The following is a 24,261-nucleotide window of genomic DNA, read 5'->3' on the forward strand; positions in this document are numbered from 1 at the left end:
GAAGCAAGGCTGGGTTCTGTGCCTGTGTGTCGTATTGATGGTGACTTTGATGTCAAGAATAAGGTGTAGTAAGTTGTGACAGTTCAGGGATCAATGGTTAGCTATGTATCTCTTCATGTATGGACTTGGACTTTTTTCTTATTATGCTTTATTATTGTTAGTTGGCAGGCTGATTTACAGTGCGTGGTAGAAGGACAGTGTGTTTGTCATGAGCTATTCCCTGCTGAGGAGTAAACTAGTGAAAGTGGCCTTTGATTAGCATGTTTATTCACGCTTTAATTAGACTAACAATCTAGGAGTGATTCTGTAGCTTACTCTTCAGTGTGATTCCTGTCTGTTCCAGTGATGGGGATTTGGAAGGCCAGAGGTAGAGTGGAATGATGTGTGAGGGAGCAGGGAAAGCTCAGCCTCTGGTTTCCTTGCTTTAACAAATGGTTATTGAACATCTCATATAGTCAGAAGCCCCACTGAATGTATGTTTGCATCCACAAATAGGATTTTAAAGAGATGTGTCCTCATTTTGCCTTCTTCCTGACGATGGGGATCAGCCTGCATAAAGACGTTCATATAATATCCTGTAGGTACTGTGCCATGGACGTGAGAAAGCAGCATGCTGAAGTGCCATGTGGGCAGGGAGAACCTCAATAGAAATCATGGGATCACTCCTGGTACGCAGGCCTAGTGGCAAAAGTCCTCACTTTGAACGTGCTGGGATGCTAGGAGGGTACCTGAATGCTCAGGAAGGACTTGGACTTTTCGTTAAATGAAATGGGACATTTTTAAAAAAGATTTATTTTGTTTTATCACAAAGAAGATATAGAGAGGAGGAGAGACAGAGAGGAAGATCTTCAATCCGATGATTGACTCCCCAGGTGACTGCAATGGCCGGGGCTGCAAAGATCCAAAACCAGATTACAGGAACTTCTTCCAGGTCTCCCACATGGGTGCAGGGACCCAAAACTTTGGACTGTCTTTGACTGCTTTCCCAGGCCACAAGCAGGGAGCTGGAGGGGAAGTGGAGCTGCCGGGATTACCGCCCCCTTTACCTCAGATACACACACAAAAAAATGTGGAAATAAGAGTAATACCCACTTTGCTGTAGCCCTTGAACCTTTGTACTCTAACCTTTGTACTCTAACTATGTAAAAATTGTCTGTCCCTGGTCGACTTCATGGTCCACACTCGCGTGTCTAGGAGTGTGTTTCTTCTGGATTACCCAATGTGCTGACCTTGGGTGTTCCCAGGAGTTTCTAGGGTTCTTTGGGTTTCTGGGCATCAGCTGTAAACGGGGCTCAATCTTGAAGAGGCTCTGAAAGAAGCCATTACCGGAACATAAACCCTGTGTGGCCGCACCTGCAGGGTCACCTAGAGAAGTTCTGTAGGCACAGTGGTGGCTGGAAGGGGTGGAGGCGGTGGAGTGCCAGCGATCCTGGTGCAGTGAGTCGGGGTTCCGGGTCATGAGGTGAGCAGGTTTTGAGGGTTGGAGTGTGGGGTGGTTGGAACACCAACCACCAGTTGGTGAGCTGGTTCCAGTTTGTCTTCCTTTGGTAACACATGAGCACAGAGTTTGTGTGTTTCATACAGTTCTAAGAAGGTAACCGCATTTCCCTCTCTCCGTCCCACAAGCCTCTTCCTGGCTGCGTTTCATGTCTTTAGCTTTTGGCTGAATGCACCACTAAGCATAATGTTCCACAAATGAAAGCAGGAAGACCATGGTTCCCCAGGAACACGGACAAGGGCTGAGAGCAATCCCATCACACGATGATACATTCATTTTTGTACTTAAAACATTTTATTTTTATTACAAAGGCAGATTTACAGAAAGACAGATCTTAGGGCTGCTGGTTCACAGTTTCCGTTTCCTAAGCGGGCTGTTGTGGACAGAGGTCGACCCGTCCTGAGCTGGAGGGGCTGGGGTTGGGGCGGGCAGAGTGCCCCCCAGCTGCCACAGCAGGCAGGCTCAGGAAGCCCTGCTGGCCATCCTGTGCTCTCCTAGGAGCGAAAAAGGGCCGCAGCCGGCTGTCGGTGGGGATCTCGGTGAACGTGAAGATGTGGACTCCGTCTGTGGTGTTGTAGAAGGAGACGCTCCCCAAATCCACGTTCAGGAAGATGCTCAAACGCTGTATCCACGGCTGGGCCTGGAGCAAGGTCGGGGGCTCGGTGCTGGCGGTGAAGCCGTCACAGTCTCTGCGGCTCACAGTCCAGAAGCCGCACTCTGCGCTCAGCCTCACGGGCCCTTTCCGATTCACGGAGTCGCTGCAGATGCCCACGTCCCACTCCTGGCAGCTCCCCACGTCCACCTCCCAGTAATGGCAGCCGGAGGTGAAGCGTGGGGAGCCCAGCACGCACATGGAGAGGTCGAACCTCTCGGCACTCTCCCTCCGTGTCTGAGGGGAAGACACACAGCCCACGCTCCTCAGGTCCTCAGCAATGAACAGGTGATTGTTGGCTGTGTCCACGTCCAAGGTCACGTCCACTGTGGAAAGAAAGGAGCAGGTCAGCAGGTGCCTCCTGGACTCCCGTCTCCTCCAGTCCACCTGTCTTCTGTCCCACTCCTAACTGGTCACATTGCACCCAGAGAATGAGTGAGTGTCTCTGCTCAAGACCCTCTCATTCATGGCGGGACTTGACTTGTTTTTGCTTTCAGGTGTTGGATTGATAAAGATTTGTCTTTAAGCGTAAAAATTGGAAGGGAAATGCTGCGACTACTTTCAGAAACCGCTTTACCCGGCATCACCAGCAGCCCAGGGGGGTTCACGTCAGAAACCCGGATTCTCGGGACACCCCAGGACTGCAACCCCCAAATCTGCCTCCAGGGACGTTCAGCTGGAGAACCACATCACAGACCCCATGGCCCAGCTAATCTGAGTGTCAGCGCCCAGGAAAGGGAAGGCAACACTATGCCGTGGTCAGCGTGTCTGACTTCAGCAGTCCTCATGTGTCCAGGACACTGTTTCCACGTGGACCCACAGTCACAGCGGACAGTGGCTTCCACAGGGGATGCCGAGCTCTGGGGCTTGGCCTCGATGGGGTCTTCCTGAACCTCCCGTGGGCTTCTCCCTGGTCTCAGGAGCTGAGATGCCCCTTGTCTGTCCAGGAAGCACGAGAACTTCCGGTACCGGGACTGGGCCCCTGGCCGTCTCACTGGCAAAGCTGCTTTTCCGGAGCTGGCTGTGTGTGGGTGGACAGTGGATCCTTACCTTGGAATTTCCGCACGTTGGGGTTCATCTGCAAAACTTCCTCCAGGCTGGGTTCTAGCTCCTCCAAAGCTTCTACCAGGGCTCTCAGCTGGCGAGCCAGCTTGATGTCCTCCGGCCTGGAGACCTCAGGGCAGCTGGGACACAGGATCCCGTCCCCACCAGGCTCCCTCTCCAGGGTGTCCAGGCAGCTCCTGCAGCACACATAGCCGCACTTGAGGGTCACCGGGTCCTGCAGGTGGTTATAACAGGCGCGGCAGCTCGCTGCTGTTTGGAAGCGCTCGGCCATGGCAGCGATCTAGGGCAAGAGGCACGTTAGTGGACAACCAGAAGGGTCGGGCACTGTGGCCCCTCACAGGGCAGACACAGGCCTGTGCGTGCAAAGCATAAACTATGCACAAAAACCCACGACACAGGGCCCCCAAGTTCTCATGTTTCTTAAAGCTCATGCAGCATGACTTTGATCTCACAGAAGGCTCTCCAGGGTGGTTCCCACGCAGTGGCCCACTAAGCTTGGGAAGCTGGGCTTCTGTGCTCAGATCTGCCAACACTCACTTGAAGAAGGCAGAGCATAGCAAACAGCCCCGACAGCGTTTGAAGCTCAAGCAGGTGTTTCTGCTGGGCAGCACTGGTCTCCTTTTAGGGACCTTCTACACCCCGACCTTGGCTGTTCACCTTGGATGTGGCCGGCTGGGGGAAATCCTATAGTGCGTTCATGGCACCAAGAGCAAAGCACCAAGAGCAGCATACGTTGCTGGGCTTGTGTCCAACCCCCTATTCCTGGAGCCCAGGCTGTTGGTGAGGCAGAAGCTGCTTGGGGAGCCCCACTCCAACCCCGAGCTCCCTGCCTGCCTTCCGACCCGGGCCCTGAGCTTCCATGCAGCGTCTGGGAGCGGGCCCTCGGGAGGAAGCCCAGCTATTGAGATCCCTGGCAGCTCCAAGGCAACACCAGGTGCAGATGCCTGGATGTTGGGGTCTTTGGGGAGTGCACCCAGGAATGCAGGATTGACCCGCCTCTGTCTCCGCATCTGCCTTGAGTTCCAGCTTGAGAAATAAACATAAATGTTCCCGGGTGACACTTACCTCCTCCCAGTTCGGTCTCGGCCTCCAGCTGTTTCCCAGGAGAGCTCAGTTCTGTGAGGAGCTTGGGTTAAGCAAGCTGCTTTTAAGAAGAGCCTGGCCCCTCCCAACATCTACGCCCAGGGACCCCTCCCTATGTCTACGCCCAGGGGCCCCCCCTACGTCTACGCCCAGGGGTCCCTCCCTAGTCCAATCACACATGATGCGCTTCTGTATAGATCCAGCATTTTGCAGTTGGCCTGATACTTTTTTCTTTTTAGATTTGTTCATTTTTATTGGGAAAGTAGATCAGATTTACAGAGAGAGAGAGATACAAAAGATCTTCCATCTGTTGGTTTTCTCCCCATGTGGCACCAATGGTCTGAGCTGAGGCACTCTGAAGCCAGAAGCCAGGAGCCAGGAACCTTCTCTGGATCTCTCCCACACGGGTGCAGGGTCCCAAGGCTTTGGGCCATCCTCTACTGCTTTCCCAGGCCACAAGCAGGGAGCCTGGATGGAATTTGGAGCAGCCAGGGCTTGAACCGGTGTCTATGTGGCTTGCCAGCACTGCAGGTGGAGGATTCGGCTACTGTGCCAAGATGTTGGGCACTATTTGGGCTGTGCCCAGGACTTACCCTGCCTGGCTGCGGTTCGTCATGGAAAATCTCATCAAGCATTCAGTCACCTTCCACCTGGCACCCTTAGGATTTGTTGCCTGTGACCCGGGTGCACACACCCTTCTCCCACCCAGGCTGGTGGGATACTGTGAGAGCCTATGGAGCCAGTCACCATGGGTTGGGGGGCTGACCCCACAGAGAATTCTGACATTAAATAACAGCAGTGTCTAGAACACCATGATATTGCCCTAAGGTACAATGTGTAATGATTTGGATGCCCATCTAATCAAATGGATCAAACCATCTGAACCTGAAAGATTGACTTCGATGTCATTAGGCTAGCCCAGCTCAGCTGGCACCAAGTCCCAGTCCTCATGTGAACTGACTGGTATTGCTGCCCGTCCTGTATGACCCACACACCATCTGGCTCTTGGATTTGCCAATGGGTGATATGAACTGGCCCAGTCAGGCTCGCACCAAACCTGAGCTAAAGGTAATCTAATGGGTAGTGTAACCCATCGGGTCTGGGATACTCCCTGTCATGGTTCTTGCACTCACGTTCATGGACTGTGTCCCAACAGAGGAGTTTCCCAAGCTCTTCCTTCAGAACCTCTCCCAATGCCAGATCTCATGCATACCGGAGGGTCCATGGGCCAGCCTTACTTAGTCCTCCCATCCTGACTGGCCTTCAACCCATTCTGGTTTTTACCATTGGATGTTTCAGCCCAGCCAAGCCTGGTCTGCCCCCAGACACTGCTCACACATGACTCAGTAGGGGCAGAGACCTAACCATGCCTGTCCTACATCTACCCTGGTCCTCACGAAAGGCAGTTGTTCCTGGAGTCTAGCTCAGTCCAGTGTGACCGGCTTCAGTCCACACTTGTGCCAAGGGACAGTGCAGCCATATCTAGAGCAGAATGCAGCTCCCACTACTCGAATGTCCCATCCAGCAGGACAGTCAACGGGGTCGCAGCCACCTAGGAGAGAATGAAGAGACAAGAGACACAAAGAATGGACAGCAAGACAGTAGGTCTGATCAAGCTGTCAGTTTATTGATTTCAACTGAGGGTTTTTATATTCTTCAGTAACTAAGGCTCAGGGAGGGAAGGAGAAACTGGGACGCAGGCCATGGTCTCAAGACCGATTGTTCTTTAGCAACCACCATATCAACAATAGTAACCAGCATATCAACAATAGCATAGGTAATCAGTAACAAGATGTCGGCAGGTACAGCATAAATCACATTCTGAAACAGTTGCTAGAAACAATTGAAGCTAAGCATGTGATCAGTTTCATAACCTCTTTCCCAAGCATCTAGCCAACCGGGGGTTTTCCACTGGCCCATAGGTCTATATTCAAAATGGCTTCAGTGTGGCTATAGTACACAGCTCCTGACACTCGAGTTTATTATATGCATCTTGTCTGTAATATGTATCACTTCCCTAAAGATCCTTAGCTCAGCATTCACTCGAGTTATTTTCTGTTAGGAATCCTAGTGAAGATTAATGCTTCTATTCCAAAAATGACCACTCAAAAACTTGCTTATTGGGCCCGGCGGCATGGCCTAGTGGCTAAAGTCCTCACCTTGAATGCACCGGGATCCCATATGGGCGCCGGTTCTAATCCCGGAAGCTCCACTTCCCATCCAGCTCCCTGCTTATGCCCTGGGAAAGCAGTAGAGGATGAGCCAGACCCTATAGTTGCGGGTACACACAAGAGTCAGGTCTGGGATCATCTCAGATGAGCTTATTTTGAGGATCCCCATCCCCACCTCCCAACTGAACTGCTGGACTCAACTCCAATCATGGGGAGAGTGGCAGGACCTCTGTCACTGATTCTGGAGTGTATGTTTCAGAACCAGGCTTCCTCGTTCCTGAAGATGGTGCGGTGGACAGCATAATCAGATGCACAGGGAAGATAAGTCCATTGGAGCTTGCAGAAGACATTTGGTACCATAGCAGAGGAAGCAGGGCAGAACAAACTGGTTAATGACCCCAGCGAAATTTGACAGCAAATTTCTGGGCAAATGGAGACTCTAAGGTGGACTATGTCAGCCAATGGGCCTTGGAAGGATTTCCTCATTCTTGGATCTGCGATATCAACAGCATGCCAGAAATATAAAACCACATGAACAGAACCTTCAGAATATGCTCCACAGTAGGGACCCTGAGATGATATCAAATAGCCATTCCCCATCCCCAGAACCAAGGCAATCGGGAGGCTGGGTGTGGCTTCTCACCTTGTCTCCGCTTTTTCCCTTAAAAACAGGAAGACAATGAAGGTGTGGAAATAGTAGCTCACTCACTGTCTCCTAATCCTCAACCCTTCCCACCCTAATGAATTGTGTAAACATAAACAACAAAATCGGGGGGGGGGGGGGAAAGGCAGAATCAGAGAGGGAGAGACAAATACAGAGAAATCTTCCATTTGCTGGCTTACTCTCCAGAAGCCTGCAATGGGCAGCGCTGCACCCAGGCAGTCAGGCATTCCCTTCAGGTCTCGCAAATAGTGGCCAGTGCTGTGGTCTAGGTTAGGGCTGAATATTTTCTAGGTTCTTGCCTCTTAAAAAGCATTTTGAGCACAGGCGCTGACACAGCTTAAGAAAGCAGTAAGGTTTATTCAGAAGGTAAGGCGTACAGACACATGTGGGGCATGTTCAAGGAGAGTGGGCCAGGAAAGTGAGACAGACAGACTGTCCCACCTTCCGTCCTGAGAGTGAGAGAGCCCATCATTTTCCTTTTTTATATCAAACGTGGTATGACTCACAATAAGAGGAACACGTGACTTTCGAAGCCTCTATTGGTTTCTTAATGGCCTAGCAATGATAAACATGGATACTACCGCCTATCCACAGGCTTTTGGTATTCAAAAATACACATTTGTCTACATTATATATGCAGAATAAGAACATAAAAAGCAAACAGAAATTTAAATTCACTATACCATTACACATTCAAAATAATTTCACACTCAAAATGAATATTCACAGTCAAAAGAAATTTACATACGTATTTCTCCAATTACCAATAAACTTACATTTTTCATTGAAAAGACAGAGTTAAAGAGAGGACAGAACCAGATTTGGGATCATCTCAGATGAAGTTTCTTTGGAGATCCTTCCAACTGAACTGCTGCTCTCAGAACCCCAGCCATGAAGAGACTATGTCAGCCAGTGGAATCTGAATAGGGTTCATTGCAATTGGAACGGCGAGATCGGCAGCAACTCAGACTTGTTGAACTGTCAAAACCGCTTGAGCAGGACCCTCAGAGTGTGCCTCACATCGAGACCTGGGACGGGTGGGAGGCTGGGTGGGGCTTCTCCCTTTTTTTGTTTGTTTTCTTTTTATTTATTTATTTATTTATTTACTTATTACATTGCATTATGTGACACAGTTTTATAGGTACTGGGATTTCCCCCCCCTTCCAAACCCTCCCCCATGGTGGATTCCTCCACCTTGCTGCATCGCCAGTTTAAGTTCAGTTGAGATTATTTCATTGCAAGCATATACCAAGCAGAGTCCAGTATCTTATTGTCCAGATAAGTTCAACAGCTTCTTGGGGAGACCATCTCTGGTCTGAAGGTAGAGACGGTCGAGTATCATCCTGATCAATTAAAAGCCCCCACATAACATCAGCAACAATTTATAACGTTACGGGATTAGTGGACATAATATTGAGTAACCAATATGTTAAAAAAAAAATGCAAGTTCTTAACCACATCCTGTGACTTCTTCATTGACAATCTGATTTTAGTTTATACACAACCGGGTTCTATACACCTTAAAATGCCTATAGATTATTATTCAGTTGTCTCGTGTCTATTTTCAGTGTAGTATTTAGCTTTTTACAGCGTCGAAGCATAATTTTGGTGAACCTGGCTTTTTTTTTTTTTTCGGGAAGTCTAGACTGGCTTATGTCAACATTTTAGATGCAGAACAGTTTTATGGAGGGGTGTGCAGAGAAATCTTCAATGCCCTAGTGAGGAGTAACTAATCTTTGTGTCCCACCTAGTAAGATATGAGTCCACGTTGACCGCTTCCTGTCTGATTCTAGGCTTTCCTTGTTGTTCCCAGTCTATCTATTCTAGATTTTTTGTTTGTTTGTTCGGTTGGTTATTTGTTTGTTTTGATGGGTTTCCAGAGCGAGCCTGATGGTCATTGCTACAGAGGGTGTGGGCCCAAAGTTGGAACCAAGCGAGGACCAGAGAGAGCTCCCCTCCCTAGTCCCGAAGGTTTACTGTTCTTCTGTTTCTGTGGACTGCTCAGGGCTCCTGGCTGTTGTTCTGATGCTCTTGGATCCTGTGAGGGAGGATTTGGACTTCTTCCATCCCATGTGGTAGATTCAAGCTGGAGTGGATGACCTCAGAGTTTTTGGCCTCCGATTTCCCCGTGGTCTCCTTGGTAGTTGGGATGTAGTCCTTGGTGCTCGTACTGATAGACCGTGGTGAGGATCCAGGAGTCTTCAGGGTTGGGATACAAGCCTCCTCTTGTCCCCCTGCTCTGCTCTGGGGTCCTTCCCTGCTCCTTGCATATGACCTCCTGTTAAGAGGTTGCCAGGATCGCTCTTAAGTTGCCCTATATGTCTTTGTAGTTTAACTATTGTCTAATTCTGATTCGAGTCTGTTGGTTATGAGTTACCAGTTATGATCTTGGTAGGTTGTGTTTCACGTCTACCTCACACGTTCTAGGGAGATGGAAGATTTCTCTGTTCCCCCGATCCATTATGGAATAACGTAGGGTATTAAAAGTATATTAGGTTTTACAATTCTTTGATGTAGATCATAAACAGTCTGACTCACATTGATTGTTGGTTCTTTGGTTATTTCACAATATCTTATTGCATGTGGTATAGGCTGTTTGAGGTTGAGATAATATTAATTACAGGTTCTTCAGAGGAAGATTTACTGTCATTGGGAATCTTTAGGATTTATTCACATCCCCAAAGCACTGTGGGTTCAGCATGGAGTTACCTAAGCAAATCAAAGAACCAAAAATCCCAGAGCTCTCTGGCTGGGCGGCCAGCAAGCGGAGCCTAGCGCCAAATGGCGCACTGGCAGGCCTGGGAGAAGCCCACCACGTGCACATGGTGACTGGCATGTGTATCCAGGCATGAGACGCCCCGGTCCTGGGGTCCCCAGCAGCCAGGCGGCTGCTGGAAGTCCAACCCCCACGTCCAGGTCCCACCCCTTCCCGGTCCCGTTCCCAGCTCAAGCTTCTGGCGAGCAGTGGGAGGGGCCAGACCCGCTTAACAAAGCCCCGAGACTTACCCCACTGAAGGGCAGTCCACGGGGCTCTGGCAGGCCCGGGAGCAGGCTTTTCCCTTTGTTTCTCCTCTAACCCCAGATACAGGGAAAAAAAATATAGTAGTGTGGAAACAATGGTATTACCCACTTTCCAACAGTCCTTGATCCTTTGTACTCTAATCAACTAAGAAAGATCATTAAAAAAAAAGTATTGCAATCCATTACAAAAATTATTTGCACCAAAAAATTTAAATAAATAAATAAATAAATAAAAATAAAGAGAGGACAGAGATCTTCCATCTTCTGGCTCATTGCCCAAATGGTCATAACAGCTGGAGCTGACTGCAAACATTTGCACAATAAACCAGGTATCTCTTATTACCTTTCAAATAAACAAAAATAATGCTAAAATTAAAAAGAACTACAGGGCACGGTGCGGTACCTAGTTGGCTAAAATCCTCACCTTGCATGCACCAGAATCCCATATGGGCACTGGTTCATGTTCCAGTTCGTGTTCTGGCTGCTCCACTTCCCATCCAGCTTCCTGCCTGTGGCCTGGGAAAGCAGTCGAGGATGGCCCAAAGCCTTGGGACCCTGCACCAATGTGGGAGGCCTTGGAGAAGCTCCTGGCTCCTGGCTTTAGCTCAGCTCAACTCCAGCCATTGCAGCCACTTGGGGAAGTGAATTAGCAGATGGAAGATCTGTCTCTCCTCCCTTTAAATCTGACTGCAAACACAAAGTAAGGGGGCGGTGCTGTGGCTGAACAGCCTATGCTCCACCATCCAACACCAACATCCCATATGGTCACCAGTTCAGTCCCAGCTACTCCACTTGCCATCTAATTCTCTGCTTATGGCTGGAGAAAGTATAGAAGATGATTCAAATCCTTGGAACCCAACACACCTATGTAGGAGACCTAGAAGAAGCTCCTGGCTTTGGATCAGCTCAACTCTGGCCATTACAGACATTTGGAAAGTGAAACAGTGTATGGAAGATCTTTCACTCTCTTTGTCTGTAAACCTGCCTTTGTAATAAAATAAATCTTGAAAAAAAAAATGTGTCTGACACAGTAGTTTATTGGCTAAACTTCTTGCCTTGCATGCATTGAGGTCCCATATGGGCACCAGTTCTAATCCCAGCAGCTCACTTTCCATCCAGCTCCCTGCTAGTGGCCTGGGAAAGCAGTCGAGGATGGCCCAAAGCCTTGGGACCCTGCACCCGCATGGGAGACTAGGTAGAGGCTCCTGGCTCCTGGCTTCAGATCAGCTAAGCGAAGCTCTGGCTGTTGCGGCTCACTTGGAGAGTGAAACAACTGTCTCTTTCCCTATCAGCAGCAGTGCCCTCTGGAGCTGCCATGTGGCTAACAGGTGGAGACAACACTTGCAACATCAGTATCCCTGACTAGAGCACGGCCTGGAGAAACAGCTGCTCACTTGCAATCCAGTTCCTTGGTAATGTGTCAAGAAAAGCAGCAAGATATGGCCCAGGACTAGGCCACAGCCACTCACACGGCAGACCTGGAGTCCTGGGCTCTGCCTTCAGCCTGGCCAGCCCCAGCCGCCAGGGTCACTTGGAGAATGAACTAATGGACCTCCTTCACTATCACTCGGTCTTTCAAACACATAAACCTTTCAAATAAACCGTATAAAGCCAGTCATGTCTACATCAGAGGATTAACAATGAGAAAGGTGTCAATGTGAGGCTAACCACAAACTCCCCCAGCAAATGACAACAAAGCTGCCTTCCTGGCAAACACCACAGAGCTCCCACAGATCTTGGATTTATGCAGATCTGTTACAGAATTACTTGAAAATGACAATCTCCCATCCAATGGTTTACACTTCAAATAGCTGCAAAGGACAATGCCATGTACAGGCCAAAGTCAGGAGCCAAGAACTTCCTCCGGGTCTTACGTGGAAGGCAGTAGCCCATGCTGCTCTCCTGGACACATGAGCAGGGTTTCAGACAACAAAAAGAGCAGCCAGGACTCAAGCTATGCATCAGTGAATCAGCTGAACCTGTTGTGCCACACACTGGCCCCTTGTGCAGATTTTTGATGTCTCAGGTTCAGTTCAGGTCTACAGTATCTTCCAATGTTACACCAAGGAGGTTTTCTAACATTTACTGCAACCAAAAGGCACTTCACCACAGGCTCTCTGGTGTAAAATGAAGCTAGAAGTTTACCTGCAGAGGATCCCACAAATGTCATACATTCCTAAGGCCTTGACTCAACGTGAACGCTCTGATCTCAAAATAGCGTAGAAGTTTGACTCAAATCTTTCCCGAATTTGCTTCACTTAAAAGACTTTCACAATATCAAAGAGCTCAGAGCTCCAAATTCAGCCTTCCTACAGTGCCCTTCTCCAGCGCGTGCAGCCAGTTAGTTTCAGCAAAGCACTCATTCTCTGTGCTGACTATGCTAACGCTTCTGTCCAGCGTGCAGCCTCCAGTGCTGCAGAAATGAAGAGCTTTGACGAAATGATTTCCCACACTCGCTGCACTGATAGGGCCTTTCTCCAGTGTGGATTCTCCGGTGTTCAATGAGGTTGTACTTGTAGCTAAATAATTTTCCACATTCCCTGCATTAATATGAACTTTGTCCAGCGTGAATCTGCTGGTGCCGAATGAGGTTGTACTGTTTGCTGAAGGATTTCCCACAGTCTCCACATTCATAAGGCCTCTCTCCAGTGTGAAACCTCTGGTGCACAACCAGGTGCGACTTGTGTTTAAACAACTTCCCACAGTCTCCACATTCATAAGGCCTCTCTCCAGTGTGAACTCGCCTATGTTTAATGAGGCTGGAGTTTTCAGCAAAGGATTTTCCACATTCACTGCACTCATACAGTCTTTCTCCAGTGTGGATTTTCCTGTGTTTAACAAGGCGAGAGTTTTCCGCAAAAGATTTCCCACAGTCACTACATTCATAAGGCTTCTGTCCCGTGTGAAGTAGCTTATGCTGACGGAGTGTAGAACGGTGGCGAAATGATTTCCCACAATCATTGCATTCATACGGCCTTTCACCAGTGTGAATTCTCTGGTGTTCAATGAGGTTATACTTGTAGCTGAACAACTTCCCACAGTCACTACATTCATATGAGCTCTCTCCACTATAAACTCGCTGATGTCGAATGAGGTTAGACTTCAGGCTAAATGATTTCCCACATATTCCACATCTGTATGGTCTCTCTCCTGTATGAACTCTCAAGTGGGCTAAGAGATTGCACCTGTAGGTGAAGAACTTCCCACATTCTTGACACTCATATGTTTTTTCTCCAGAGTGAGTGGCCTGATGGTTACCACAGCTATCATTTTGATTAAAAGCACTGCCGCATTCATTGTAAATGCAACATGTTTCTTTAGTAAGCCATTGCCCCTGGGAGCTGCAGGTCTGTGCAGAATCCCCGCAGCTGTTATGAGCCTTTCCCGCAAGAAGGGGTGCCCCAGTGGGAGCAGCTTGTTGCTCCAAGATTCCTGGTCTCACCAAGAAGTCTTCCTCAATCTCACTCAACATAAACGGTTTCCCTGAAATACAGAACTCACAGCTCTTCACAGACAAGACTCCCACCGCACTGCCTCCAGTGAATTTCTCTTCAACGTGCTGATTCTGCTGTTGAGGGAGATTTGCACTGCCACACCCCCTTGTCGCACACATGTCATAACTGTGTGGCTTCTGTGTGTGCTGTGTTCCCTTGTGCTCTTCCGAGACTGAGATACACATTTCACGGGCCTGGCCTTTCCTGGGACACACATTTGTCTTCGGAGTCCAAACGTTAGATGTTTTTGGTATGGAAATACTCAGTTTAGAAGGCGCCTCTTCGTCTTCCACTCCATGCCAACAACCTAAAAGCAAGGAAATGCTGGTGAAGTGCATGTTGGGAGAGTGGCAGGCAGTCACAGCTCATCTACAAGTGTTTGACCAATTCAGAACTAGTTCACACAATTAGATGTAGGAACAGCGAGTTAAGATCTGAAGGCTAAAGTAGGGGGCACTTTGGCATTCCTGGGATATTAAGATAACAGAATGCAATCTCAGAATGTGAGGAGACAAGCACGCCTCGCAGCACAGAGAACCAAGGCACAGTCTGCAATTCACTGCTCTGGAAACAGACATGCCAATGTGGACAGACATGAAGACAGAGCACCAAAGAAAACATAGCAGATGTGGAGTCTAAAGTTAATGGATTAGACCTGGGCTGCATAAAAGACCAGAAGTGACAAAGTGCAGATCTAACAGGTCGATAAACTCAAGAATGAAGATACAAACACAGATCAGTCTGTGGCTACAGGAGTGAAACCAAAAAACGACCTGAACAGAAAAGGTTTCTGGTATAATTCAAATATAGCCCTCAGATCAACCCTCCCAGGCCCAGGTATGTTAGCTGGGAACTAGATGGGAAGTGGAGCAGCCATGTGGGATGCTGGCATTGCAGGCTAAAGTCCTCGCCTTGCACATGCCGGGATCCCATATGGGCATCAGTTCTAATCCGAGGCCCCACTTCCCATCCAACTCCCTACTTGTGGCCTGGGAAAGCAGTCGAGGACAGCCCAAAGCCTTGGGACCCTGCACCCACATGGGAGACCCAGAAGAGGCTCCAGGCTCCTGGCTTCAGATCGGCTCAGCTCCAGCTGTTGCAACCACTTGGGGAGTGAATCATTGGACGGGAGATCTTCCTCTCTGTCTCTTCTCTCTATAGATCTAACTTTTCACTAAAAATAAAATAAAGCTTTTAAAAAAAATCAACCCTCCTCAGGCTGCCACTCCTCATGGGCAGACTCCCTATGATCCCTTCTTGCTGAGACAAGTCATATGCATCTTCTAAACCACTAAGGGCTCTCCAACCCACCTGAACATGAGTAAATTATGGGACTGTGATGATATAAATACTATGAGAGAGACAAGACAGAACAGTGGCCAGAATCGAATCAGAACAACCCAGCACAGGGACAGCATTGTGGAACAGCAGTTAAGCTGCTGCCTGCAATGCCAGCATCCCATATGGCTGCTCCATTTCCCATCTAGTTCCCAGCTAACATACCTGGGAAAGCAGCAGAACATAGTCAAGTCCTCTGGTCCCTGCACCCACATGGGGGACCTATTTGGAGTTCTGTACTGCTGCTTTCTGCCTGGCATAGCCCTGGCCATTGCCAACAACTGGAGAATTAACCAACGAACAGAAGATCAACAAAACCAATGGTTCTCTACTTCCCCCTACTTCCCTTTTCCCTACCCCACTATGTTAATTCTGTCTTCCAAATACATACATCTTAAAATACAAAACAAACAACAACAACAAAAAAACCCACAACCTTCAGCACATGGTAGGCACAGGGATGGAATGCATACACTACAAAGAAAATTTTGAGGAAAAATCTTAAAAGAATGGACGATGAAGTGACCCTATCAGTCATAGGCAAGAAAGAAGAAATGTTCACCAAAGGAAGAAGTGGCTCCTGGGCACACAAGTGGCACGGAGCTGTACGATCTAACCCAGACAGCCAGAGTGCAAGCAAGGTGGGACTACTGCATTCGTGTCTGGAAGACCCTATTTCTGAATGCTTCTGAGAGGAAGCAGGTGTTAGAGCCGCTCAAGGGTAAGAGAGCAATGTCCACCGCTCTGTTCTAGCAGCCAAGGGGAAAGCTATGTCCCTAGACCTGATGTGAATACGACAGCCTTGCCAGCAGGGAAAGAGGAGGATGGGACTCCCTGAGGTCCCAGGGTGGGAGTGAGGGTCTTACCGAGAGAGGACAGAAGTGCCAGGTTCTGCAGCATCACATCACAGTACAGCTGTCTCTGACCCTCATTAAGGAGACCCCATTCTTCCTGGGAAAAGTTCACAGCCACATCTTCAAAGGCCACAGTGCCCTGCTATGATGGTAGCAGATGAAACCACAAACAGCACCCATCATGGAGACACACAACGCATCGCCCCCAATCTCTACCCTTGCCCATCCGCCTCCCTAGCTTCCCCTCTCAGAGGAAAAATAAGCCTGTTAGTGCCAAGATCACTTCAGAGTCCCACAAGTCAGTTAACAGCCAACAGTGACAGGAACAGTTAGACAAAAACCTATGGGTACTGAGGTTGTGACACTGAGGGATCCACTCGTATTGGTAGGCAATTCCCTTGGTATGGCTTACGTCTACACAGAACCCCATGCAGCACTGCAGGGCCATCAAACATTGTCTTCTCTCTCTACACACACACCATTTGAAACTGCACATCTCTCCTATCTCCAGATACCATACGCCACGCCAATGGACACCAACACCTCTCTGGCCCATGACACAGGCCTCCCTACGGACTCAAATTTTTTTTTAAACGTTGTGTATTTTACATTTGTGCATACTTCTTCGGGCAATGGGGGAGAGGCTGCAGGGTGGGAGACAGGGCTCCCATCTACGATGGCTGGTCCTGGGCCGGGCCAAACCTGGAAGCCAGAGCTCAATCCAGGTCTCAAGTGGATGGCAGGAACCCAATTGCTTGAGTCATCACTGCTCACTCTCAGGGTCTGCAACAAGAATTAGACAGGAGCCAGGGCCAGGCATCGAACCGAGGCACTCTCACGTGAGATGTGAGTGCTTTAACTGATATGCTATCACCACCCTTACTCTCGGGTGTTTTAATCCTACTTTTTTAATCCACTGACAAGGTAGGGATTCTTGCCTTTTGGTCACAGCAATGTCCTGTGCCAGCAAGAAAGACCTTTCTGTCCTGTCATCAAACAACAATCAACAAGTATGAAGATTTTTCCCCCAACACCAGCTGCGTGTCCTCTAATTCAATTCAGATTATGGACTCAGTCCCCAGGTACAGGCCCTTTATGTGCCCGATGCAAGCCCCATGATGCTGTGCTTCTGACCAACCAACTATAAATTAGGGTCCCCACACTCCCTCCTTGGGTTGCATTAATTTGCACAAGTAGCTCACAAAATTCAGGAAAAACACATTAATAGTCTCTAGTAAAGAATATTACAAGGGACACAGGTTAAGAGATGATGTGGAAGAAACAGAGCTTCCATGAATTGTGACATCACCCTTGAGGAATTTCTATCTGTTCTGCTTCTGGAAAGTTACCCAAACTCTGGCCTGCAGGGATTTTATGGAGGCTTCATTACACAAGCAAGACTGCCAACAGACTGAGCACGCAAAACTCAGCAAGGCTGTCCAGATTCCTCCTGGTCCCTCTGTGCAGCCTTCCTTCCATCAGGGTACGTGGCAAGACTTCTCCAGAACAGGAAGCTCTTATGACCTACTATAAGATAAGGCAGGTGAGAGAAAGGCAGGAAAGAGTAGAGTTGACATTAGCCACTACAGGAACTACAGGTGCAGTGAAAACATACATATCATGATCTCACACGGCCAGACGAGGACAAATGACACTGGACAAATGCCACCTGCGCACGTACCGCAGACGTTCACACGGGAACTACACTACGGATCAGTGTGAACATTCCAACCATAAGGAGGGGTTGCACTGCCATGTGGCAGGAAAGCCATCACCTGCGACATCAGCATCCCACACAGGTGCCACTTGGTATCCTGACTGCTCCAGTTCCAATCTGACTCCCTGCTAGTGGCCCGAGAAAAAGATGGCCCATGTGCTTGGGCCCCTGCCATCCATATGAGTGACTTGAAAGTAGCTCCCAGTTCCTAATTTCGTCCTGGCCCAGCCCTGACCACTACAACTTTCTGGGAGTAAACAAGTAGATGGAAGATCTTTCTCCCACTTTCTGTATAATTCTGTAACATTGATAAAGCTTTTCTTAAAAGGTACTTTATTTGAAACGCATAGTTACAGAGGAAAGAAACATTCCATCCATTGGTTCACTCCCCACCAATGGAGCTGAGTGGATGTGGAGCCAGGAGCCTTGTGTGGGTCTCCCCGTGGGTACAGCAGCCCAAGGCTTTGAGCTGTCCTCTACTGTCCTCCCAGACACATGAGCAGGAGCGGAGCAACTGGGACCCTAACTGGCACCACATGGGATACTGAAGCAGGCTTCACCACAGCAAAAGCCAATGAGAAAACTTTAAATAAAAAGAATGGCATATGTCTGAGGGGATAGATATTCCAAATACCCTATTCTGATCATTATATATTATATACACATATATATGTTTAGTGCTCGCTTAGGCAGCACATATACTAAAATTGGAAGGACATATATGTTTATAATGTATCCATAAATCCCATAACTATATACAATCATTATGCGTCAAAAAATATTTAAATAAGAACAACCAAAGTCTGTAAGCTTGGAGAGAGAAAGAGATTGTGACGGCTCCTGATTCCTTTCAGAGTATGCAATGAGCTTCTTTAGAAGACTGAGCAGTTGGGCCTGGTGTGGTAGCCTAGTGGCTAAAGTCCTTGCCTTGCACGTGCTGGGATCCCATATGGGCGCCGGTTCTAATCCTGGCAGCTCCACTTCCCATCCAGCTCCCTGCTTGTGGCCTGGGAAATCAGTTGAGGACGACCCAAAGTCTTGGGACCCTGTACCCATGTGGGAGACCTGGAAGAACCTCCCTGGCTCCTGGCTCCTGGCTTTGGATCGGCGCAGCACCGGCTGTTGCCCTCACTTGGGGAGTGAATCATTGGACGGAAGATCTTCCTCTCTTTCTCTCCACCTTTCTGTATAACTGACTTTCCAATGAAAATAAATAAACCTTAAAAAAAAAAACCTGAGCAGTTCACTATGAAATAAACTCATTGCAAAAGAATAATATCAGTGCACTCCCATGATAAAGACAGAAGGAGGGGTTATTAAGTTAACACACATCATTCAAACACGCAGAGTGGCGGGTGCTTTGGACTCAGTTCTCTTGAGATCTTCCAGTACCAGCAGATGACAAAGATGCACATGAAAATGGGTCTTAGTCTGGGCCTTACACAACGTGTCATTAGCGGATCTAATACTACCCCAAGACTCCTGGGATTCTCAGGAACCGCGGGAGCCGCAAATCATTCCAGAAGTCTCCACAGGCATCCCTAGGAGGCTTCACATCGCCATGGCCCATTTCATTTCTGGGCTACACTGATGAGTTCTCAATTACTGCCTTCCTCTTTCCACGTGACCCTATTCAGAAGCCAGCTCCTCTGGCCACTGCCCACCTGGGCCTAACGGCTCTCATACATGACCATACTTGCTGCCTCTCCACTTTTCCCCACATCGGGCTAAATGAAAGCACCCCAACTCCCCCAAAATCATCTCAACATGCTGGTGAGTCCACAAGGTGGAGGTTGAGCTAACAGTGCCAGGGCATCCTCTTCCTTCAGCTACTCCTCAGCTTGTTCATCTCATGTGCCTTCTTCCCTTGGAAGCCTGTGCCACCTGCCAAACAATGCTGTCCTAAATCTCTACCTCCATGGCCGTTTACCGCCCACTCAGGAAGCTCAACAGCATCCCTCGGGTATCCACACAAGACCCTGGACCCTCAGCCTCCAACCTCCCCTTCCAGTCAACAGTTTTACCGCCCTAATCAGAAGCTTGCCCTTCCCACACGTGACTTGTGGCTAGTGGTCCACCAGGAGCCTCCACACACTGGACGTCTTTCTCCAAAACCAATACCTCCGCAAATACCACAACCGCTGCATCCCAGTGCTTTTTTTTTTTTTTTTTTTTTTGCTTTAACCTCCACTTTTTGGTCTCTGAAACGCCACAGGATCTTCACGTGGGCAGTACGACTCCCTTAAACGTACTATTAACATCCTCAACACGGGTCTCTCACGTGGATCTTCCCTACTTCCCAACCCTCCGTGCAAAGTTCTAAAATCCTCACGGCCAAGCCACAAGACCCCACGGGCCACCGAAGCTGGCCTCGGTCTCATCTCCTCACCCCAGCGGCCACAGCGACCAGCCCGGGGTTCGGCGCACACCCGCACGCACGTGCCGACCTGTCCGCTGGAATGGCCTCGCACGGCGGCTGTCGGGACGCCGGGGCGGAGCGGCGAGGATGCTGCACTCACCTGAGCCAGCACTCCAGGCTCCGCCTCAGCCATTGGGGAACCCGGACGCTGTGACAAGTGCCCGCGCTGCGGCGGGCCAGCAAGGACTCCGGCCCCTCCTCTCAGACGCCCCGAGGATGCTCCAGGAAGTCCCGCTCTCGTTGGCGGAAGCGCCCACCCACCCGCCGAGCACTCATTGGCTTTGCTTTCGACATAGAGCCTTCTGGGCAACGTAGTCCCCACTGATTCCAAGCCACGGGCGCGGCGTTCCAGGAGGAAGGGCAGAGCCGCGTCTCCAGGGGCAATGGGAGATGGCGCGATCTGCTTTAGGAAGAGGGTCTCAGGTCCCCGTAGAGGCCATGTTGGAATCTCGGGAACGCATTGCAATTGCGCTCTCACTTGCCTGGAAACATTACTGTATCTCAGATTTCAGGAAGCTCAACAGGCTCCCCGATGCTAAAATATTGCACGTGTTCCCAAGGCTACAAACCCAAATGCCCGTTTCATCCTGGTGCTTCAGACACAAAATGGCTCTACTGGTAGCAGAAGCTAACACACACCACGCTGCAATTCAAATGCATGTATTCTGAAGCAACTTCATGGTTCGGTGCTCTGGAAACGGTTGGTCAGGCCAGGAAAAGAATTCTAGCTCGGGCCATGATAAGAAAGATAAAGGAGAGGTGTTGAGCCTCCCTAAAGGAGCTTAAAGTTGAATCGGTCAATGGCTCCCACAGAGAAGCTTGTCTGTATAGTCCATTTTGTGTTCAAACAATTGAGCAACACTTTTACCCACCTGGTACACTACCTTCTTTTCAGGGCAGGGACTCAAAAACGCAACAATGAAGCCAATGCTGCTGTGGCAGTGGCAATCTTGCAGTGTTCAAAGTGGTATATGTACACACCCTGGCCCTCTTGGCATGGGAAAACTGAGGGCATCTTAGAGACGGGGGCACTATTGGGAGCGGACCATCACTTGCCTGTGATGGCAGGGCACTGCAATGACGACTTTGTGACATAAAAACTGTAAAACACAAGTAACCAACTGACGATGCCCATGGTTCGGGGATGGTGAGCCAGTGCCCATGGTTCGGGGATGGTGAGCCAGTGCCCATGGTTCGGGGATGGTGAGCCAGTGCTAGTGAAGTGCTAGCAGCTGGCGAGCAAAGCTCAGGCCTGGGGAAGCTTAGACGTAATCTTTGAGCAACACAACTGAGGCGTGCACGCCATTAAAACGGGCACACGGAGGTAGACGGAGGTGCTCTCCGCAGAATGACAAGCTTGTTCAGGCTTGAGTACACAGCGCACTACCTATATGGCAGAAACGGCAAGCTCAGAATTCCTGCTCACAATATAGCATTATCCCTCACGAAAATCGTCATTCTCAGTGAAAACGGATGTGCACTGGTCTTTTTTCTCTTATCCGTGCTCTGTCCAACTGAAAGCTATTTGCTGATTTTACACTTAACAACCCATCTCTACATTGAAGTAGCCCAAAGGCTGCCTCACTTTTAACTGCTTTGCATTTCCCTTTATTCAAGCAGCAAGAATAGTCACCTGAAGCGGAGAGGCCCGCTCAGCCGATTGTCCTGGCCTTGGCGCCCACTAGGGCTCCTGGCTGTATCCTGTTCTGTGAGCAGGGTACAGACTGACCTGACATGGGCCTTAGCAGTCCTCAGGTTCAACAGGCAGAGAAGTAATGCTCACGAAGGAAGCAGCTGACACAACTCGGTGGCATCTGTCTGCAGCTGACCTCACACTCAATGATGGAAATACAAACACACACAGGAACGGGCCATCAGGCAGCCGGGTCTGAAGCTTCAGATCACCCATCCCAGGGAGGGTCACCTAAGATGTGGCTGCAAGATTTCCTGTCACCTCCTCTGTCCTGGACCCCAACCAAGGCAGCATGCACCCTCAGCCTTCCTGGTTGCCCTTCTCTGTGAAGGTTGGAAAATTGCCATGGTAGGAAAGCAGGATATGAGCTCAGCTACTGTGTTGTCATCCCTCCAAGGGACAGTCCTTGCCATGTGACCAAAGGACTGACAGCAGCTCCTTAAGATTTGTGCACCTGCTATTCATTCTTAAACAGGGGTTAAAGTCAGAAGCTCTTGTTATTCCACTGCTGTCAGTACAATGCACTTGAAGAAAATAAGAATTCTGAGCTTCAAAATCTAATTCACAGTATTCAAGCAGTTCTGTTTGCAGTTTTCAAGGCACTTAACTGGAACATCTTGTTTTCCCACAGAAGTGGGATCATATTATACAGCCCCAAAACAAACAAACCAAGGCACAATGCCAGCATCCTGTATCAGAGTGTGGTTCAGGTACTGGGTGCTCTGCTTCTGACTCAGCTTCCTGTTAGCGCACCGGGGAAAGCAGTGATGATGCAAGTGCAAACCCTGGCTAGAGTAGGCCTGTGGAGAATAAAACAGCAGATGCAAAAATATGTGTGTGTGTCCTTTTCAATCTGCCTTTTTACTTTTTAAAGATTTAGTTATTTTTATTGGACAGGCAGATAATATTTATGGAGAAACAGAGAAAAAGATCCTTCATCCATTGATTTACTCCCCAAATGGCCGCAATGGCTAGATTGAGCATCCTCCGGGTCTCCCACATGGATGCAGGGTCCCCAGGCTTTGGGCAATCACCCACTGCTTTCCTAGGCCACAAGCAGGAAGCTGAATGGGTAGTGAAGCAGTCAGAACTAACCAGTGCCTACATGGAATGCCAGCACTACAGGTGACAGCTTAATGCAGTAGCACTGACCACTAAATTTTCCAAGCTGTGCCCATTTCTCCTAGGATTGTGATCCCTATCAGGGAATAGTGGTTACTCATGAAATTGGTATTTGCTGCCAACACAATGCCAGCAATGTTGGCTTTCCTTCATGTTAGAACATTGGATATCTGGGGCCCAGCATGATGGCTCAATGGCTAAATCCTTGCCTTGCAAGCACCAGGATCCCATAAGTGTGCCCATTAGTGTCCTGACTGCTCAAATTCTCATCCAGCACCTTGCATGTGGCCTAGGAAAGCAGCAGAGGATGTCCCAAAACCTCAGGACCCTGCACCCATGTGGAAGATCCAGAAGAGGTTCCTGGTTTCTGGCTTCAGATCAGCTCAGCTCTTGCCATTGCAGCCACTTGGTTAGTAAACCAGAGGACTGAAGATCTTTGTCTCTCCTCCTCTTCATAAATCTGATCTGCCTTTCCAATAAAAATAATCTTTCCAAAAAATGGTTCCAAATATAAGCCATCCTATTGGTTCTTTTTTTTAGATTTATTCATTTTTATTGCAAAGTCAAATATACAGACGAGGGAGAGACAAACAGAAAGATCTTGCATCCAACGATTCACTCCCCCAAGCGACTGCAACAGATAGAGCTGAGCCTATCCGAAGCCAGGAGCCAGGAACCTCCTTCCAGGTCTCCCACACGGGTGCAGGATCCCAAGTGCTGGAGTCCAGCTCCAACCTGGGTTTCGGAACTCGGGAAGGGTGCGTGGATGAGGTGCAGAAAGAGACAGACCACTAGGATTCCATGATGATAGTGGACTCTGCAATAATGCTGTCCGCTTTATTTAAGCAGAATCCGTCAAACTCTGGCTCATGGTCAAGTGGGTGTTTCTAAGGACAACCCTGCCACCTGCTTTACCCAAAAACAATAGAAGTTCCTGCTATAATTCTTATCCTACAACCTGATCTTGTATCACAAAGAAAAGGAGAACCTAAAGATTAAGGAAAGAATGAAACCCTAAATACAGGTCCCTTGATTAGCATAAGGTCAATGGGGACAGCCAAGACAGTAGAAGGCCCTTTTGTAAGACATTATTATTGACATTAACCTCCAAGCTCACATTGTGTAAAAAGCCAGTCTCACAGTAGCAAAAATGCCTGGACGGATTAGAATTCTTCCGCAGGGTGGTCCGGTATCCATGCAAAGGAAGGTGGAGCTGCATCCAGGTGGCTGTAGATACCCGCTGGGCCCTGCCTCAGCGGGAGGTTCCCTGTGGCCCTGCCTACAATGGAACAATGTCTTCACACCCTCGTGTCCCCCACATCCACTGCACAGACCCCAACACCCAAGGCCATGGGCCATCCTCAACTGCTTTCCCAGGCCACAAGCTGGGAGCTAAATGGGAAGTGCGGCTGTCGGGATTAGAACTGTCATCCATATGGGATCCCAGCACGTGCAAGGCAAGGACCTTGG

The 24,261-nt window shown here is 49.0% G+C and overlaps 2 protein-coding genes across 2 annotated transcripts; both read right to left on the reverse strand.

The window, feature by feature from the left end:
- Positions 1 to 1,862: 1,862 nt before the first annotated feature.
- On the reverse strand, positions 1,863 to 3,486 carry LOC131482178 (ret finger protein-like 4A). Its single transcript, XM_058673981.1, has 2 exons — positions 3,201 to 3,486; positions 1,863 to 2,476 (listed from the first exon to the last, which is right to left on the reverse strand). The coding sequence occupies exons 1-2, from the start codon at positions 3,484 to 3,486 to the stop codon at positions 1,863 to 1,865; spliced, it is 900 nt and encodes a 299-aa protein (XP_058529964.1).
- A 9,048-nt stretch (positions 3,487 to 12,534) lies between these two features.
- On the reverse strand, positions 12,535 to 20,109 carry ZNF586 (zinc finger protein 586). The gene is given in 5 exon segments (XM_058673982.1): positions 12,535 to 13,401; positions 13,570 to 13,637; positions 13,839 to 13,955; positions 15,853 to 15,979; positions 20,077 to 20,109. Coding segments are annotated over 5 exon segments (1,212 nt in total).
- Between the last annotated feature and the right edge of the window lie 4,152 nt (positions 20,110 to 24,261).

The sequence above is a fragment of the Ochotona princeps genome, chromosome 16 (assembly GCF_030435755.1).
Source record: "Ochotona princeps isolate mOchPri1 chromosome 16, mOchPri1.hap1, whole genome shotgun sequence".
In the NCBI taxonomy this organism is placed as follows: Eukaryota; Metazoa; Chordata; class Mammalia; order Lagomorpha; family Ochotonidae; genus Ochotona; species Ochotona princeps.